Below are 21,891 nucleotides of genomic sequence, written 5' to 3'. Positions count from 1 at the left end.
TGAGGAAGGGTCTCCGAAACCTCGCTGCTGTTGCCGACGTACCGCCACCCTCTGCTCTCCTGTCGCACGTGACACACATGAGCAAGCGCTGAGTAGTACGCACATTGGAGCGAGGTTGTTCTATGGGCTGTGATCATTTCCAATCTTTTCGGTTTCCATACAAGTAAATGGATGTTACGTAAACCGCGGTATGCTCGCCCGTTTGTGTAGACCCCGCCGCCTTGGGTAGCCTGGATGTGCGGCATTGGGCGGGCGGGTTTGGAATATCCGTTTAATTTACAGTAATACCTAAAATGATGGTAAAAGTAAACTAAAAGTGCTGCTAGAAGTTGAGCACAGAAGGTTTAGGAGATGCTTTCGTGCGGGTCTATGGCCGTTACAGCTGGGGCTCCTCTAATTGAAGAGCAGATAGCAATAGTCAGAGATTGGAGCTTTCAGTGAAGCGTAATAATGACAACCTGTTCGTGAGCGCTGGATCCACCGCTGACGGACTAATGATCATCCTGGGACTAATGCGGGGGCTTCACACAGAAGGTCCATGACATTCCCAGAAGACTGGAACCCCTCATCATTAGACGGCAAAGCTTCAACAAAGGCATGTAGAGAGAGAATCGCTGATCGCTACCACACAAGTGCAGCCACCAGGGGGCCCTGTTTCGCCACCAGCTGTGTTATTTACCAAGGCAAGATGGTGGCTGCCATTTATGATCCTTGGTAGAGTCTTCATAGTGCTTAAAGGAGTATTCTGGGCATTTAGCTGCTTTCAGTACTCAGGATAGGACCTCAGTAGTTGATCGGCGGTGATCTGCTGCTCGGGACCCCCAGCGATCAACCAATCTCAGTCCCCGCACTCACTGTAGCAGGGCTGGAGTTGCTATAGAAGGTTTAGCTGCCATTGATTTCATTGGCAGCGAGGTCTTCTTCTACACTTCCAGCCAAAAGCGAAATAGAAGGCTTCACTTCCATTGAAAGCAAGTGAGCTATACCTTTCAAAGTACTTCCAGTTCTGACCCCAATACAGACGGAGCCGTCAAGATCTGGCCCGCTGCAGTGAGTGCGGGGCTGAGATCCCGAGTGGTGGATCTTTGCGGATCAACTACTGATGACTTTTCCTGAGGACAAGTAATGCGTACTGAAAGGAGATAAATGCCCGGAATGCCCCTTTAATACTTGGTGCTGTTGAATACTTGCGGGATAAGATTTGGTTGTGTTGACTCTGACACTCACCTGGCATTTCATCAGCATGTTGAAGAACTCATCCCCGGGCTCTTGTTGGTCTCCTTCTACTCGCAGATGTCCCATGTTGTTGTGCGTTAGTCGTAGACCAGGTAGGTTGCCCACGCTCGCCCGCTGGTCGTCCAGCCGTCTGCTCTGGGAACTGGCTATCAAGTCAAAAAATTCTTCTGTCTGAGGGGAGGCCATCAACGATGAAGCAGCTGTGAAGGTAAAGTTGGAAAGGGTTAACTGCGATACGGCAGAGGAGGAGCAACGGGAAAGTAAATGTTATATACAATCTGCGGATACGGCGCAGTCATGTATGAAGGCTCCTATCCTGAGAGGGCAGGAATCACACTGCCACCATGTCTACCAGGATCGGGGTGATGGGACGGAGCGCGTGCGACTAGCAGCACCGAATGGCATTCTGGGAGGGAATCGGGGTGCAATAACAAATATATGGAATAACGATATCTACAGATGAGAATTTTTTAAAAAGATTCCAACTAAAATCTTATTACATTGTACGCGATATTAGACTTTGTTCACAACGGCTTTTCCTACGTGTTCCATGGCAGAATCTGTGTGAGAGCTGCCCACAACTCAACCCCTATTGGTTTTAAAGGGGAACCTTTGCTGTCGTACGAATGGCATGGAATATTCTGCGTTGCAACAAAACACTTATTTGATATTGATTCTGCATGACTTCTGAAGTCTGCGTGTTGTCATGTTGGTACAACCCCTCTAAGGTCTTGAGAAGGAGCGGGTCCCCCTAACTACAGGTGGGGCGTAAGACCGGGACGGCCCATCGATGAAGAGCGGAGTACCATCATTACTGGAGTTACTCCATCGGCAGCTGTCTGTACATGTTCTTACAGCTCATACCATGCTCTAATGTTGCACTTTCCCAGAATCCCTCTGTGCAGCTCATTCGGTATCCTCTCATTACTCCTTTGAGTGATTTGACGATCCTTTGTCCCACGTTTGGCTGCCTTAATGACGACCTATGGCTGAGTGATCGCGTGAAGGCGATAATTGGCGCTGCCGTCCTCCCAATTATTAGCTCCTGGAAGATGTAAAGCGATGTGCGTCCTCCTGACGGGTGACACAACCGCAGCACATAACACCAGTGATTACTGCTCATTCCGGATAATTAGACCTTCATTCAGTCTTCTATTGTGGATATTGCAGGCAGTGACCGATACTAAGATTTTCAAAGCTAATAGTCACTTCAGTGTAATTGGAGCACAACCTGAAATCCCCTTCTACTGAAGTGACACTTAGGAGGACACGAAACCCGGAACTTGTAAAGATGACGTCATCAGAAGAAGGGCTGACGGGAGGAGAACAATGGTGAGAACCCCAATATATTGTGGGGGACTTCCTGCAGATTGCGCCATAACTATAGTAGATGATCTCCAGATTTTGGACATCTGTTCTGTAAGATCACATAGTCGCGCTGGGCAGCGAAGACGCTGATGGGTCTGTGGGCCGTAATTTGTATGCGCTGATGGGAGTCCTGGCAGTAGGACCCAGTGCATTGGTAGTCTAAGACCCTACAGGCTGCTCTAAAGGTCAACACTGCTCATGGGGGCAGCACTAGTTAATCACAGTGGGTGTAGTGTCTTGGACTAATTATGTATACTAATACACAGTGTTCATCAGGTAGTCAGAGAAGCGATGCAGCCATCTTTGTCCAGGAGCAGAGGATTGCTTTAATGACGTCCGGAGATAAGTAAAAGGTCTTGGTTACGGTGATATTACACAAGTGCAGTTAACACTGGTGAAGTAACGCTAATTGCTGGGTGGCCGCTACAACCTGTGTAATAACACCTTTATGTATAAAGTTGGTGCCCATTTAATTTACTGATTAGTTTATAAGTAGAGCAGGGACACATTAAAGCGTTCCCGCACTTTCAGATGACTTTGCTGAATGAGCTGCTGTGTGTACGTGAGGGAGAACTACGTCAGGCCATTATATTATTAACCTGCATTTGTCACCAGTTTTCCCCTTTGCAGGCTCCACCTCTAATTCCCAGTCTTCCCTGATCTAATGGGTATAGACTAGCTGCTATGATGTCTCCATACGCTGTACACATAGGAGCAGGATGTCCTGTTCTCCATCTCTCTGTAGTACAGCCACATAAACATCACAATGGAGGACATTATACAGCAGTATTGAGCAGTATAGATGTGATTTCAGTAGCAATGAGTTTACATTTACTATTAGCTCCTGCAGTATCTGTGATACCGTAGTTTCCTCCTTCCTTCATATACTTCTATGAGCAGCAGCAAGCAGAGTCCCATCGACTTCTTGTAATCTGACTCAGTGCCTCTCTTACAGGAGATGGACTTCAGTTGACAGCAAATTAGAAGCAAGAACCCTAGTACTTTCAGAAGTTTTTTTTGGCACCTAAATATCATTTTAGGTAAAGAAAGTGACTCGTGCTTTTGTGCTGGTTTATCTCATTGAACAAGCTTGTGTTAATAGGATTGCCAAAGTGTAGTAGTGACCTTTTAAAGAAGAGCAGTTCTATCAGGACCGAATTCCCAGAGCCTGCCACGACCAGCAGCTGGATACAGGCCGCCACAAACGGTGGCTGTACTCTGCTGTACGGAGTCCGAAGACACCGAAGAACAACGTCAGTTCTTGTTACAAGCCGTAGCAGAATGTAGGAAACCTGACCCCGATACTGCAAAAGCCCCCCTCTCCGAGCCGCTTCCTGATGAAATCATGTAAAATGTAAGTAAATATATTTCTTTTATGTCCTTTTAGTTGGTACAATGCACTTATAATGCATATTCTTCTATCTTTTAAGAAATCCTCTTTTTTGTGTGAAATACATTTCCTGTAATTTTTTTGGATTTTTGTTCTCCTACCATACCCTTTTTCATCTTGGGTTTGTCCACATTTCTATGAAAACATATTGCGGACCTTACACATTACACATGAACACGATAAAAGAAATTCATGGACATTAAAGTCAGAGATAATGGCATGTAGCCAAGAACTGAGTGTTTTCAGGAAATATCGATTTTGGGAATCCGGAACACGATCAGCACTGAAAATTTACTGATATCTTCAAATATATGAATCATACCTAAAAGGGGTTCAAGTAATATTTGTGGACAAGAACAGTATCAATAATATGTGACCACAATCGGGTTTCTGGGACAAATAGTTTCGTTTTATGGGTGAAAAAAACAAAAATTCTCTAAAATGGTAACTTCAAGGTTGGCGAGGCGCGGGTTAACAGTATCAAATGATCAGAAACTTTCAGAAACTCATTTTCTTACCAAATGGCAACTTTTGGGAGGGACCCCCATAAAAATTTGAATATTGATTTTTTTTGTGTATATCCTATTAATGAGTGTAATGTCCCGTTTAGACGGAAACGATTATCGCTCAGGAAATCGTTCAAACGCAGCCAACGTCTGTACGATGGATGAGAATCGTGAGGTTCTCACTTGTCCAGTTTCGGCTGGCATAACAGTCAGCGCCGGTTCGGGTGCTTATCACTCAGTGTTCACATTCCCATGTGAAACATTTAACAATCAGTGTTTAAACGGCACGATTCTCACCAAGGTAGTGTCTCCTCGGTACATACACACACAGAGGGGAGGTAGAGTCTCCTCAGTATATACACACAGAGGTGGGGTAGAGTCTCCTCAGTATATACACACAGAGGTGAGGTAGATTCTCCTCAGTATATACACACAGAGGGGAGGTAGAGTCTCCTCAGTATATACATACAGAGGTGGGGTAGAGTCTCCTTGGTAAATACATACAGAGGTGAGGTAGAGTCTCCTCGGTACATGCACACAGAGGTGGGGTAGAGTCTGCTCGGTATATACACACACAGAGGTGAGGTAGAGTCTCCTCGGTACATACACACACAGGTGAGGTAGAGTCTCCTCAGTATATACACACAGAGGTGGCGTAGAGTCTCCTCGGTACATACATGCAGAGGTGAGGTAGTGTCTCCTCAGTACATACACACACAGAGGTGAGTTAGAATCTCCTCAGTATATACACACAGAGGGGAGGTAGAGTCTCCCCGGTACATACACACACAGAGATGAGGTAGAGTCTCCTCAGTATATACACGCAGAGGTGGCGTAGAGTCTCCTCGGTACATACATACAGAGGTGAGGTAGTGTCTCCTCAGTATACGCACACAGGGGAGGTAGAGTCTCCTCAGGATACGCACACAGAGGGGAGGTAGTGTCTCCTCAGTATATACACACACAGAGGTGGCGTAGAGTCCTCTCGGTACATACATACAGAGGTGAGGTAAAGTCTCCTCAGTATACGCACACAGAGGGGAGGTAGAGTCTCCTCAGTATATACACACACAGAGGTGACGTAGAGTCTCCTCGGTACATACATACAGAGGTGAGGTAGAGTCTCCTCAGTACATACACACACAGAGGTGAGGTAGAGTCTGCTCGGTATATACACACACAGAGGTGAGGTAGAGTCTCCTCGGTACATACACACACAGGTGAGGTAGAGTCTCCTCAGTATATACACACAGAGGTGGCATAGAGTCTCCTCGGTACATACATGCAGAGGTGAGGTAGTGTCTCCTCAGTACATACACACAGAGGGGAGGTAGAGTCTCCTCGGTACATACACACACAGAGGGGAGGTAGAGTCTCCTCAGTACATACACACACAGAGGTGAGGTAGAGTCTGCTCGGTATATACACACACAGAGGTGAGGTAGAGTCTCCTCGGTACATACTCACACAGAGGGGAGGTAGAGTCTCCTCAGTATATACACACACAGAGGGGAGGTAGAGTCTCCTCAGTATACGCACACAGAGGTGAGGTAGAGTCTCCTCAGTATATACACACAGAGGTGAGGTAGAGTCTCCTCAGTATATACACACACAGAGGTGAGGTAGAGTCTCCTCAGTATATACACACACAGAGGTGAGGTAGAGTCTCCTCGGTATATACACACATAGGTGGGGTAGAGTCTCCTCAGTATTTACACACAGAGGTGGGGTAGAGTCTCCTCGGTACATACACACACACAGAGGTGAGGTAGAGTCTCCTCAGTATACGCACACAGAGGTGAGGTAGAGTCTCCTCAGTATATACACACACAGAGGTGAGGTAGAGTCTCCTCGGTACATACACACACAGGTGAGGTAGAGTCTCCTCGGTACATACGCACACAGGTGAGGTAGAGTCTCCTCGGTACATACACACACAGGTGAGGTAGAGTCTCCTCGGTACATACACACACAGAGGTGAGGTAGAGTCTCCTCGGTACATACGCACACAGAGGTGAGGTAGAGTCTCCTCGGTACATACGCACACAGAGGTGAGGTAGAGTCTGCTCGGTATATACACACACAGAGGTGAGGTAGAGCCTCCTCGGTACATACACACACAGGTGAGGTAGAGTCTCCTCGGTACATACACACACAGGTGAGGTAGAGTCTCCTCGGTACATACACACACAGAGGTGAGGTAGAGTCTCCTCGGTACATACACACACAGAGGTGAGGTAGAGTCTCCTCGGTACATACACACACAGAGGTGAGGTAGAGTCTCCTCGGTACATACACACACACAGAGGTGAGGTAGAGTCTCCTCGGTATATACACACACAGAGGGGAGGTAGAGTCTCCTCAGTATATACACATAGAGGTGAGGTAGAGTCTCCGCGGTACATACACACACAGAGGTGAGGTAGAGTCTCCGCGGTACATACACACACAGAGGTGAGGTAGAGTCTCCTCGGTACATACACACACACACAGAGGTGAGGTAGAGTCTCCTCGGTACATACACACACACAGAGGTGAGGTAGAGTCTCCTCGGTACATACACACACACAGAGGTGAGGTAGAGTCTCCTCGGTACATACACACACACAGAGGTGAGGTAGAGTCTCCTCGGTACATACACACACACAGAGGTGAGGTAGAGTCTCCTCGGTACATACACACACACAGAGGTGAGGTAGAGTCTCCCCGGTACATACACACACAGAGATGAGGTAGAGTCTCCTCAGTATATACACACAGAGGTGGCGTAGAGTCTCCTCAGTATATACACACAGAGGTGGCGTAGAGTCTCCTCGGTACATACATACAGAGGTGAGGTAGTGTCTCCTCAGTACATACACACACAGAGGGGAGGTAGAGTCTCCTCAGTATATACACACAGAGGTGGGGTAGAGTCTCCTCGGTACATACATACAGAGGTGGGGTAGAGTCTCCTTGGTACATACATACAGAGGTGAGGTAGAGTCTCCTCGGTACATACACACAGAGGTGGGGTAGAGTCTCCTCGGTACATACACACAGAGGTGGGGTAGAGTCTCCTCGGTACATACATACAGAGGTGGGATGGAGTCCTCTCGGTACATACATGCAGATGTGAGGTAGAGTCTCCTCAGTATATACACACAGAGGTGGGGTAGAGTCTCATCAGTACATACATACAGAGGTGGGGTAGTGTCTCCTCAGTATACGCACACAGGGGAGGTAGAGTCTCCTCAGGATACGCACACAGAGGGGAGGTAGTGTCTCCTCAGTATATACACACACAGAGCTGGTGTAGAGTCCTCTCGGTACATACATACAGAGGTGAGGTAGAGTCTCCTCAGTATACGCACACAGAGGGGAGGTAGAGTCTCCTCAGTATATACACACACAGAGGTGGCGTAGAGTCTCCTCGGTACATACATACATACAGAGGTGAGGTAGAGTCTCCTCAGTACATACACACACAGAGGTGAGGTAGAGTCTGCTCGGTATATACACACACAGATGTGAGTTAGAATCTCCTCAGTATATACACACAGAGGGGAGGTAGAGTCTCCTCAGTATATACACACAGAGGTGGCGTAGAGTCTCCTCGGTACATACATACAGAGGTGAGGTAGTGTCTCCTCAGTATACGCACACAGGGGAGGTAGAGTCTCCTCAGGATACGCACACAGAGGGGAGGTAGTGTCTCCTCAGTATATACACACACAGAGGTGGCGTAGAGTCCTCTCGGTACATACATACAGAGGTGAGGTAGAGTCTCCTCAGTACATACACACACAGAGGTGAGGTAGAGTCTGCTCGGTATATACACACACACAGGTGAGGTAGAGTCTCCTCGGTACATACACACACAGGTGAGGTAGAGTCTCCTCAGTATATACACACAGAGGTGGGGTAGAGTCTCCTCGGTACATACATACAGAGGTGGCGTAGAGTCTCCTCGGTACATACATGCAGAGGTGAGGTAGTGTCTCCTCAGTACATACACACACAGAGGGGGGGTAGAGTCTCCTCAGTATATACACACACAGAGGTGAGGTAGAATCTCCTCAGTATATACACACACGCAGAGGTGAGGTAGAGTCTCCTCGGTACATACTCACACAGAGGGGAGGTAGAGTCTCCTCAGTATATACACACACAGAGGGGAGGTAGAGTCTCCTCAGTATACGCACACAGAGGTGAGGTAGAGTCTCCTCTGTATATACACACAGAGGTGAGGTAGAGTCTCCTCAGTATATACACACAGAGGTGAGGTAGAGTCTCCTCAGTATATACACACAGAGGTGAGGTAGAGTCTCCTCAGTATATACACACACAGAGGTGAGGTAGAGTCTCCTCAGTATATACACACACAGAGGTGAGGTAGAGTCTCCTCGGTATATACACACATAGGTGGGGTAGAGTCTCCTCAGTATTTACACACAGAGGTGGGGTAGAGTCTCCTCGGTACATACACACACACACAGAGGTGAGGTAGAGTCTCCTCAGTATACGCACACAGAGGTGAGGTAGAGTCTCCTCAGTATATACACACACAGAGGTGAGGTAGAGTCTCCTCGGTATATACACACACAGAGGTGAGGTAGAGCCTCCTCGGTACATACACACACAGGTGAGGTAGAGTCTCCTCGATACATACACACACAGGTGAGGTAGAGTCTCCTCGGTACATACACACACAGGTGAGGTAGAGTCTCCTCGGTACATACACACACAGAGATGAGGTAGAGTCTCCTCGGTACATACACACACAGAGGTGAGGTAGAGTCTCCTCGGTACATACACACACAGAGGTGAGGTAGAGTCTCCTCGGTACATACACACACACAGAGGTGAGGTAGAGTCTCCTCGGTATATACACACACAGAGGGGAGGTAGAGTCTCCTCAGTATATACACATAGAGGTGAGGTAGAGTCTCCTCGGTACATACACACACACAGAGGTGAGGTAGAGTCTCCTCGGTACATACACACACACAGAGGTGAGGTAGAGTCTCCTCGGTACATACACACACACAGAGGTGAGGTAGAGTCTCCCCGGTACATACACACACAGAGATGAGGTAGAGTCTCCTCAGTATATACACACAGAGGTGGCGTAGAGTCTCCTCAGTATATACACACAGAGGTGGCGTAGAGTCTCCTCGGTACATACATACAGAGGTGAGGTAGTGTCTCCTCAGTACATACACACACAGAGGGGAGGTAGAGTCTCCTCAGTATATACACACAGAGGTGGGGTAGAGTCTCCTCGGTACATACATACAGAGGTGAGGTAGAGTCTCCTCAGTATATACACACACACACAGAGGGGAGGTAGAGTCTCCTCAGTATATACACACAGAGGTGGGGTAGAGTCTCCTCGGTACATACATACAGAGGTGGGGTAGAGTCTCCTTGGTACATACATACAGAGGTGAGGTAGAGTCTCCTCGGTACATACACACAGAGGTGGGGTAGAGTCTCCTCGGTACATACATACAGAGGTGGGGTGGAGTCCTCTCGGTACATACATGCAGATGTGAGGTAGAGTCTCCTCAGTATATACACACAGAGGTGGGGTAGAGTCTCATCAGTACATACATACAGAGGTGGGGTAGAGTCCTCTCGGTACATACATACAAAGGTGAGATAGAGTCTCCTCAGTATATACACACACAGAGGTGGCGTAAAGTCCTCTCGGTACATACATACAGAGGTGAGGTAGAGTCTCCTCAGTATACGCACACAGAGGGGAGGTAGAGTCTCCTCAGTATATACACACACAGAGGTGGAGTAGAGTCTCCTCGGTACATACATACAGAGGTGAGGTAGTGTCTCCTCAGTACATACACACACAGAGGGGGGGGGGGGTAGAGTCTCCTCAGTATATACACACACAGAGGGGAGGTAGAGTCTCCTCAGTATATACACACACAGAGGTGGGGTAGAGTCTCCTCGGTACATCCATACAGAGGTGAGGTAGAGTCTCCTCAGTATACGCACACAGAGGGGAGGTAGAGTCTCCTCAGGATACGCACACAGAGGGGAGGTAGAGTCTCCTCAGTATATACACACAGAGGTGGCGTAGAGTCTCCTCAGTACATACATACAGAGGTGAGGTAGAGTCTCCTCAGTACATACACACACAGAGGGGAGGTAGAGTCTCCTCAGTATATACACACAGAGGGGAGGTAGAGTCTCCTCAGTATACACACACAGAGGGGAGGTAGAGTCTCCTCAGTATATACACACAGAGGTGGCGTAGAGTCTCCTCGGTACATACATACAGAGGTGAGGTAGTGTCTCCTCAGTACATACACACACAGAGGGGAGTAGAGTCTCCTCAGTATATACACACACAGAGGTGAGGTAGAATCTCCTCAGTATATACACACAGAGGTGAGGTAGAATCTCCTCAGTATATACACACAGAGGTGAGGTACAGTCTCCTCAGTACATACACACACAGAGGGGAGGTAGAGTCTCCTCAGTACATACACACACAGAGGGGAGGTAGAGTCTCCTCAGTACATACACACACAGAGGGGAGGTAGAGTCTCCTCAGTACATACACACACAGAGGGGAGGTAGAGTCTCCTCAGTATATACACACACAGAGGGGAGGTAGAGTCTCCTCAGTATATACACACACAGAGGGGAGGAAGAGTCTCCTCAGTATATACACACAGAGGTGGCGTAGAGTCTCCTCGGTACATACATACAGAGGTGGCGTAGAGTCTCCTCGGTACATACATACAGAGGTGAGGTAGTGTCTCCTCAGTACATACACACACAGAGGGGTGGTAGAGTCTCCTCAGTATATACACACAGAGGTGGGGTAGAGTCTCCTCAGTATATACACACAGAGGTGGGGTAGAATCTCCTCAGTGTATACACACAGAGGTGAGGTAGAGTCTCCTCAGTATATACACACAGAGGTGGGGTAGAGTCTCCTCGGTACATACATACAGAGGTGAGGTAGAGTCTCCTCAGTACATACACACACAGAGGGGAGGTAGAGTCTCCTCAGTATATACACGCAGAGGTGGCGTAGAGTCTCCTCGGTACATACATACAGAGGTGAGGTAGTGTCTCCTCAGTACATACACACACAGAGGTGGGGTAGAGTCTCCTCAGTATATACACACAGAGGTGGGGTAGAGTCTCCTCAGTATATACACACAGAGGTTAGCTAGATTCTCCTCAGTACATACACACAGAGGTGAGGTAGAGTCTCCTCGGTATATACACACAGAGGTGAGGTAGAGTCTCCTCAGTATATACACACAGAGGTGGGGTAGAGTCTCCTCGGTACATACATACAGAGGTGAGGTAGAGTCTCCTCAGTATACGCACACAGAGGTGAGGTAGAGTCTCCTCAGTATACGCACACAGAGGTGAGGTAGAGTCTCCTCAGTATACGCACACAGAGGGGAGGTAGAGTCTCCTCAGTATACGCACACAGAGGGGAGGTAGAGTCTCCTCAGTATACGCACACAGAGGGGAGGTAGAGTCTCCTCAGTATACGCACACAGAGGGGAGGTAGAGTCTCCTCGGTACATACATACAGAGGTGAGGTAGTGTCTCCTCAGTACATACACACACAGAGGGGAGTAGAGTCTCCTCAGTATATACACACACAGAGGTGAGGTAGAATCTCCTCAGTATATACACACAGAGGTGAGGTAGAATCTCCTCAGTATATACACACAGAGGTGAGGTACAGTCTCCTCAGTACATACACACACAGAGGGGAGGTAGAGTCTCCTCAGTACATACACACACAGAGGGGAGGTAAAGTCTCCTCAGTACATACACACACAGAGGGGAGGTAGAGTCTCCTCAGTACATACACACACAGAGGGGAGGTAGAGTCTCCTCAGTATATACACACACAGAGGGGAGGTAGAGTCTCCTCAGTATATACACACACAGAGGGGAGGAAGAGTCTCCTCAGTATATACACACAGAGGTGGCGTAGAGTCTCCTCGGTACATACATACAGAGGTGAGGTAGTGTCTCCTCAGTACATACACACACAGAGGGGGGGTAGAGTCTCCTCAGTATATACACACAGAGGTGGGGTAGAGTCTCCTCAGTATATACACACAGAGGTGGGGTAGAATCTCCTCAGTGTATACACACAGAGGTGAGGTAGAGTCTCCTCAGTATATACACACAGAGGTGGGGTAGAGTCTCCTCGGTACATACATACAGAGGTGAGGTAGAGTCTCCTCAGTACATACACACACAGAGGGGAGGTAGAGTCTCCTCAGTATATACACGCAGAGGTGGCGTAGAGTCTCCTCGGTACATACATACAGAGGTGAGGTAGTGTCTCCTCAGTACATACACACACAGAGGTGGGGTAGAGTCTCCTCAGTATATACACACAGAGGTGGGGTAGAGTCTCCTCAGTATATACACACAGAGGTTAGCTAGATTCTCCTCAGTACATACACACAGAGGTGAGGTAGAGTCTCCTCGGTATATACACACAGAGGTGAGGTAGAGTCTCCTCAGTATATACACACAGAGGTGGGGTAGAGTCTCCTCGGTACATACATACAGAGGTGAGGTAGAGTCTCCTCAGTATACGCACACAGAGGTGAGGTAGAGTCTCCTCAGTATACGCACACAGAGGTGAGGTAGAGTCTCCTCAGTATACGCACACAGAGGGGAGGTAGAGTCTCCTCAGTATACGCACACAGAGGGGAGGTAGAGTCTCCTCAGTATACGCACACAGAGGGGAGGTAGAGTCTCCTCAGTATACGCACACAGAGGGGAGGTAGAGTCTCCTCAGTATACGCACACAGAGGGGAGGTAGAGTCTCCTCAGTATACGCACACAGAGGGGAGGTAGAGTCTCCTCAGTATACGCACACAGAGGGGAGGTAGAGTCTCCTCAGTATACGCACACAGAGGGGAGGTAGAGTCTCCTCAGTATACGCACACAGAGGGGAGGTAGAGTCTCCTCAGTATATACACACAGAGGTGGCGTAGAGTCTCCTCAGTACATACACACACAGAGGGGGGGTAGAGTCTCCTCAGTACATACACACACAGAGGGGGGGTAGACTCTCCTCAGTACATACACACACAGAGGGGAGGTAGAGTCTCCTCGGTACATACACACACAGAGGTGAGGTAGAGTCTCCTCGGTACATACACACACAGAGGTGAGGTAGAGTCTCCTCGGTACATACACACACACAGAGGTGAGGTAGAGTCTCCTCGGTATATACACACACAGAGGGGAGGTAGAGTCTCCTCAGTATATACACATAGAGGTGAGGTAGAGTCTCCTCGGTACATACACACACACAGAGGTGAGGTAGAGTCTCCTCGGTACACACACACACACAGAGGTGAGGTAGAGTCTCCTCGGTACATACACACACACAGAGGTGAGGTAGAGTCTCCCCGGTACATACACACACAGAGATGAGGTAGAGTCTCCTCAGTATATACACACAGAGGTGGCGTAGAGTCTCCTCAGTATATACACACAGAGGTGGCGTAGAGTCTCCTCGGTACATACATACAGAGGTGAGGTAGTGTCTCCTCAGTACATACACACACAGAGGGGAGGTAGAGTCTCCTCAGTATATACACACAGAGGTGGGGTAGAGTCTCCTCGGTACATACATACAGAGGTGAGGTAGAGTCTCCTCAGTATATACACACACACACAGAGGGGAGGTAGAGTCTCCTCAGTATATACACACAGAGGTGGGGTAGAGTCTCCTCGGTACATACATACAGAGGTGGGGTAGAGTCTCCTTGGTACATACATACAGAGGTGAGGTAGAGTCTCCTCTGTACATACACACAGAGGTGGGGTAGAGTCTCCTCGGTACATACATACAGAGGTGGGGTGGAGTCCTCTCGGTACATACATGCAGATGTGAGGTAGAGTCTCCTCAGTATATACACACAGAGGTGGGGTAGAGTCTCATCAGTACATACATACAGAGGTGGGGTAGAGTCCTCTCGGTACATACATACAAAGGTGAGATAGAGTCTCCTCAGTATATACACACACAGAGGTGGCGTAAAGTCCTCTCGGTACATACATACAGAGGTGAGGTAGAGTCTCCTCAGTATACGCACACAGAGGGGAGGTAGAGTCTCCTCAGTATATACACACACAGAGGTGGCGTAGAGTCTCCTCGGTACATACATACAGAGGTGAGGTAGTGTCTCCTCAGTACATACACACACAGAGGGGGGGGGGGGGTAGAGTCTCCTCAGTATATACACACACAGAGGGGAGGTAGAGTCTCCTCAGTATATACACACACAGAGGTGGGGTAGAGTCTCCTCGGTACATCCATACAGAGGTGAGGTAGAGTCTCCTCAGTATACGCACACAGAGGGGAGGTAGAGTCTCCTCAGGATACGCACACAGAGGGGAGGTAGAGTCTCCTCAGTATATACACACAGAGGTGGCGTAGAGTCTCCTCAGTACATACATACAGAGGTGAGGTAGAGTCTCCTCAGTACATACACACACAGAGGGGAGGTAGAGTCTCCTCAGTATATACACACAGAGGGGAGGTAGAGTCTCCTCAGTATACACACACAGAGGGGAGGTAGAGTCTCCTCAGTATATACACACAGAGGTGGCGTAGAGTCTCCTCGGTACATACATACAGAGGTGAGGTAGTGTCTCCTCAGTACATACACACACAGAGGGGAGTAGAGTCTCCTCAGTATATACACACACAGAGGTGAGGTAGAATCTCCTCAGTATATACACACAGAGGTGAGGTAGAATCTCCTCAGTATATACACACAGAGGTGAGGTACAGTCTCCTCAGTACATACACACACAGAGGGGAGGTAGAGTCTCCTCAGTACATACACACACAGAGGGGAGGTAGAGTCTCCTCAGTACATACACACACAGAGGGGAGGTAGAGTCTCCTCAGTACATACACACACAGAGGGGAGGTAGAGTCTCCTCAGTATATACACACACAGAGGGGAGGTAGAGTCTCCTCAGTATATACACACACAGAGGGGAGGAAGAGTCTCCTCAGTATATACACACAGAGGTGGCGTAGAGTCTCCTCGGTACATACATACAGAGGTGGCGTAGAGTCTCCTCGGTACATACATACAGAGGTGAGGTAGTGTCTCCTCAGTACATACACACACAGAGGGGGGGTAGAGTCTCCTCAGTATATACACACAGAGGTGGGGTAGAGTCTCCTCAGTATATACACACAGAGGTGGGGTAGAATCTCCTCAGTGTATACACACAGAGGTGAGGTAGAGTCTCCTCAGTATATACACACAGAGGTGGGGTAGAGTCTCCTCGGTACATACATACAGAGGTGAGGTAGAGTCTCCTCAGTACATACACACACAGAGGGGAGGTAGAGTCTCCTCAGTATATACACGCAGAGGTGGCGTAGAGTCTCCTCGGTACATACATACAGAGGTGAGGTAGTGTCTCCTCAGTACATACACACACAGAGGTGGGGTAGAGTCTCCTCAGTATATACACACAGAGGTGGGGTAGAGTCTCCTCAGTATATACACACAGAGGTTAGCTAGATTCTCCTCAGTACATACACACAGAGGTGAGGTAGAGTCTCCTCGGTATATACACACAGAGGTGAGGTAGAGTCTCCTCAGTATATACACACAGAGGTGGGGTAGAGTCTCCTCGGTACATACATACAGAGGTGAGGTAGAGTCTCCTCAGTATACGCACACAGAGGTGAGGTAGAGTCTCCTCAGTATACGCACACAGAGGTGAGGTAGAGTCTCCTCAGTATACGCACACAGAGGGGAGGTAGAGTCTCCTCAGTATACGCACACAGAGGGGAGGTAGAGTCTCCTCAGTATACGCACACAGAGGGGAGGTAGAGTCTCCTCAGTATACGCACACAGAGGGGAGGTAGAGTCTCCTCGGTACATACATACAGAGGTGAGGTAGTGTCTCCTCAGTACATACACACACAGAGGGGAGTAGAGTCTCCTCAGTATATACACACACAGAGGTGAGGTAGAATCTCCTCAGTATATACACACAGAGGTGAGGTAGAATCTCCTCAGTATATACACACAGAGGTGAGGTACAGTCTCCTCAGTACATACACACACAGAGGGGAGGTAGAGTCTCCTCAGTACATACACACACAGAGGGGAGGTAAAGTCTCCTCAGTACATACACACACAGAGGGGAGGTAGAGTCTCCTCAGTACATACACACACAGAGGGGAGGTAGAGTCTCCTCAGTATATACACACACAGAGGGGAGGTAGAGTCTCCTCAGTATATACACACACAGAGGGGAGGAAGAGTCTCCTCAGTATATACACACAGAGGTGGCGTAGAGTCTCCTCGGTACATACATACAGAGGTGAGGTAGTGTCTCCTCAGTACATACACACACAGAGGGGGGGTAGAGTCTCCTCAGTATATACACACAGAGGTGGGGTAGAGTCTCCTCAGTATATACACACAGAGGTGGGGTAGAATCTCCTCAGTGTATACACACAGAGGTGAGGTAGAGTCTCCTCAGTATATACACACAGAGGTGGGGTAGAGTCTCCTCGGTACATACATACAGAGGTGAGGTAGAGTCTCCTCAGTACATACACACACAGAGGGGAGGTAGAGTCTCCTCAGTATATACACGCAGAGGTGGCGTAGAGTCTCCTCGGTACATACATACAGAGGTGAGGTAGTGTCTCCTCAGTACATACACACACAGAGGTGGGGTAGAGTCTCCTCAGTATATACACACAGAGGTGGGGTAGAGTCTCCTCAGTATATACACACAGAGGTTAGCTAGATTCTCCTCAGTACATACACACAGAGGTGAGGTAGAGTCTCCTCGGTATATACACACAGAGGTGAGGTAGAGTCTCCTCAGTATATACACACAGAGGTGGGGTAGAGTCTCCTCGGTACATACATACAGAGGTGAGGTAGAGTCTCCTCAGTATACGCACACAGAGGTGAGGTAGAGTCTCCTCAGTATACGCACACAGAGGTGAGGTAGAGTCTCCTCAGTATACGCACACAGAGGGGAGGTAGAGTCTCCTCAGTATACGCACACAGAGGGGAGGTAGAGTCTCCTCAGTATACGCACACAGAGGGGAGGTAGAGTCTCCTCAGTATACGCACACAGAGGGGAGGTAGAGTCTCCTCAGTATACGCACACAGAGGGGAGGTAGAGTCTCCTCAGTATACGCACACAGAGGGGAGGTAGAGTCTCCTCAGTATACGCACACAGAGGGGAGGTAGAGTCTCCTCAGTATACGCACACAGAGGGGAGGTAGAGTCTCCTCAGTATACGCACACAGAGGGGAGGTAGAGTCTCCTCAGTATATACACACAGAGGTGGCGTAGAGTCTCCTCAGTACATACACACACAGAGGGGGGGTAGAGTCTCCTCAGTACATACACACACAGAGGGGGGGTAGACTCTCCTCAGTACATACACACACAGAGGGGAGGTAGAGTCTCCTCAGTACATACATACAGAGGTGAGGTAGAGTCTCCTCAGTATATACACACACAGAGGGGAGGTAGAATCTCCTCAGTATATATACGCACACAGGGGGGAGGTAGATTCTCTTCGGTATACTCACATAGAGATGAGGTAGATTCCTCTCAGTATATACAGATAGAGGTAAGGTAGATTCTGCTCAGTATATACACGCAGAGGTCAATTAGATTCTCCTCGGTATATGCACACAGAGGGGGGGGGGGGGGGGTAGATTCTCCTCAGTATACAAATAATTTCCCTAGGCTTTATGGTTTCTGAGAAAAGAACTACCGTAATCTCATGTATCGCGGGTTTTCGCACAGTTTTTCACGCAAAGAATTGAATATTGATATTACAACCCTATTACTTTTCTTTTTTAGGGCCTAAAAAATGGTTATGGCAAATTTCACATTTGTGCGGTACAGATGTGTGTTAGTTATATTAGATAGGGGGTCACTTACTTTGGCGCTTGGAATTGAATAATCACGTTGCGACCCCCTTACTTTTCCTATAAAGGAACTAAAGATGGTCGTGCCAAATTTCAAGTTTGTACGACACTAAGAAGTTAGAGAATTAGTGGCGAGTCAGTCAGTGAGGGCTGGGTATATCAGCTAATATATATATATATACGTATACGTATACATACACATATGATTGGCTGATATGATATACCCAGCTTTGCCCAAGTTAATTTGATACAGGTGTTTGTGTTGTTCGCACGGAAAATTTTATGAAGATGGGGTTACTTTAGAGGAACGGAGGAATAAAATCTGTATACATAGAGGAGCGTTAGATTCTCCTCAGGCTGCATGTACCGGTGTCACATATGGCAGAGGGGTCTTTGGATCTGCATACGTCTGCACCTCCTATAGATGCACACCTGTTTCCACATTCTCTTGTTTTAAAGCCCCCTTTTTTACCAAGTTAAAATGGCGGCTCCACAGTCGTTTAGGGATAAACTAATGAAATCGTATAACTCTGGGAGTACAGAGAAGCCAAGAACACCCATAGCAATAGCAGAACTGTCCATCTCCGTTGCCTACAGATCCGCAGCACTAATGCTCCCTGGTTTTGTCATGGAGCCTCCAGTATTCTGATTCATCGGCTGAATGTAAACCCGTTGCGTTCTACGGAAAATCAGCAAGTCTAATGAACTCCTTGTAATAACAGAGCGATTGTACTGCCTCCGGTGGCTGAAGGGTTAATACCGTCCTTCTATGGGCTACGAACCCCCAGCATTTGTCTCCTCTATGAGGCGAGGGACGCAGTGACATCCTGGTCATTGCAGCACCGTGTGACAGCCGGTGGCAGGTCCCAGCTGGTTGTGTCTCATCGCCCCCCTCGGGCCGCAGAGCCGCATCCGTTTTTTTTAGTGATTTGATGCCTTCTCTCCAGACATGACAGTCCAGCGAGCTGCTGGGGCCGGGGACATGCGGCCATGCCAGCTAATGATCTGCCGTGATGTGACAGTCACCACTGGTGTGAATATATTGCTGGAACCCTGCAAACCGCTGTCACTTACTGGCATCTGATCACATTAACCCTGTGTGCGCCACGATACAGGAAGCCGGTCTGGAATAGGTTACAGGAGGACCAGTTTATGTAAACCCACGTCTTGGTGATTTTATGCATGTGGTGGCACGCTATATAATATATATATATTTTTTTAGGCAGCCAAAATTATTTTTGGTGGTGGTGGTGGTGGTGGTGGTGGGGGGGGGGGTTGTAACATTTAGGGCTATTTGTTTTTATACCTTTTTGATTATTTTTTTCAAATTTATTTATATGGGGTAATGCGTACAAAAAGTTAATTTTTTTTTAAATTTATAGTTTTTTATTTTTATAATTAGTTTATTTACGCTAAACTAAAAGCACAGGAATGGGGTCTCCACTTTGTTTTGGACGTTTTGATATATAAATTGTATAATCTCCGATTGCAGGGCGGATGTGGTGACCATTTAGGTTAGCGGGGTGGTGGGTCGTTGTCTTTTTTTTTTTTTTTCTATATCTGCATTCTGTAAAAATTTTTTACATTTCTTTTTGCAACTTTTTTGTTTTCATTTTCTACCTTTATGCTCCCTAGGAGGCAATGATCGCTGGGTCCCATAAAGTACTGTATTCTCTACTTAGCACTCATTGAGAACTATGAAGGCTGGAAAAGAGAAGGCAGAAGGTGTTATAAATCACTTCTGTCTTCTCCTCCGGGTCCTCGCCTGTTTCTGACAGCAGAGTACCCCACCTCCTGCCAGACTGCTGAAGTTTTAATTCCTGTATATTAACTATTGGCCAAGATTAAAACCCCAGTGCTGTATATATACAGCGCTCTGTCCTAAATGGCCTAATACTGAAGTGTCTTCTGACATGACTGGTAAGCTCGGGAGGCGCTGCTCAGGCCATTACTTTACAAGATGGGAATACACCTTTAATTAATGATGTAGTAGTAGTACTGTGTTTCCCCGAAAATAAGACAGTGTCTTATATTAATTTTTGTTCAAAAAGGTTTAACTTTTTGACATGTATAGCTGCCTGGACACTATTTAAATTGACTTTTTTAATTAACTGTTAGCAGGGCTTAATTTTGGAGTAGGGCTTATATTTCAAGCATCCTCAAAAAGCCTGAAAAATCATTTTGCATCCTCAAAAATTCTGGAAAATCATACTACGTCTTATTTTCAGGGAAACAGGGTAATAGGAATATTCTGCCACTAAGACTTTGTTCACATCTGTGTTAGAACTTCCAGCACAGAACTACTGAAACGCAGCGGACTCCATTATAGGAGACTCCCTTTCTTTGAATTTGCAGTCCACTGCTTGTAATGTGAAGTCCTTCTCTAGTAACCGAGACAGCAAGATGGATTACAAAATGTGGGGATGGATATTCTCTCATGCTTACCATAGATGTATATGGATGGGGAGAACCAGAGACTCACACAAATGCTGCTGCAACCAATAGCAATTGTTTACCATCTCACAGCTACTGAAATCACAACTACACTGCTCGGTACTATTGTCCCCCATGGTGAGGTTACTTATTAGCATGTGCTACAAAGAACTAGAAAATCCAAAGGCACACAGAAAATCTTCTGAATGGAAAGAAATACAAGTAGGAAGCTTTTGTAGAACACTTAGAAAAATATTTTGACATTGTGGTGTTGCCTGGCAGCCATATTGGAGGCAGCCATCTTCAATTTAGCCTAACAAGCTTGAATGGCAAGGGGGTCATGGGATAAATGATTTATGGTTAAAAAATCATCTGAAGTTTTTTCTGAAGTTGTCATTTTTTTAATACCTGCAGCAATTTTTGGGTTACAGATGATATGTTTAGTGTTAATAAAGTGATGTCGACTAATGTGATATGGAAAATACTAACCGGATGTCCTTTTCAGGTAGCAGACGATGATATTAACAATCCAGGACAGAATTGGGATCATATTGATGGTCTATAAAAGGAGGCTATCAATCAAGAACACCCAGGAAGAAGGCCAGTGAGTGAGCAAGCGGTCAGAAAACCGATTTAGAAGGTCAGGGGAACGGATAGAGTCCAGGACCAACTGAGACTGGTCATCAACACGACATCATCCATAACTCAAATTGTTGCAGGTATTGAAAAAAATGACTGCACCTATCAATTTATAGTTAAATTCTACCCTTAAGACATGTATCTCATGACCCCCTTTCCATTGAAGTTTCTTAAGCCGAATCCAAGATGGCCGCCCCCGACAGGCACCACTATAGTGCAAAACAGTGTTCTATAAAGTCTCCTACTTGTATCTCTCTTCGTTCAGAATATATTCTGGTTGGGCCTGGCATTTGGATCACCCATACACAGATTAAGCTTCACTTACATAACTTTATAGTGAAGTTTTCATACATCGCACAACTTTTTTG

At 47.4% G+C, this 21,891-nt stretch overlaps 1 protein-coding gene across 4 annotated transcripts in view; it reads right to left on the bottom strand.

The window, feature by feature from the left end:
• Window positions 1-21,891, bottom strand: part of GPSM1 (G protein signaling modulator 1) — a 247,440-nt gene that overhangs the window by 6,544 nt on the left and 219,005 nt on the right. For all 4 annotated transcript variants that reach the window (XM_066580518.1, XM_066580517.1, XM_066580519.1 and 1 more), the window contains exon 13: window positions 1,228-1,436. In XM_066580518.1, coding sequence (XP_066436615.1) covers window positions 1,228-1,436 — 209 coding nt within the window. The remainder of the gene's footprint in view (window positions 1-1,227; window positions 1,437-21,891) is intronic.

Source organism: Eleutherodactylus coqui, chromosome 10 (assembly GCF_035609145.1).
Source record: "Eleutherodactylus coqui strain aEleCoq1 chromosome 10, aEleCoq1.hap1, whole genome shotgun sequence".
Taxonomy (NCBI): domain Eukaryota; kingdom Metazoa; phylum Chordata; class Amphibia; order Anura; family Eleutherodactylidae; genus Eleutherodactylus; species Eleutherodactylus coqui.
This window is presented reverse-complemented; position numbering and strand designations above follow the sequence as displayed.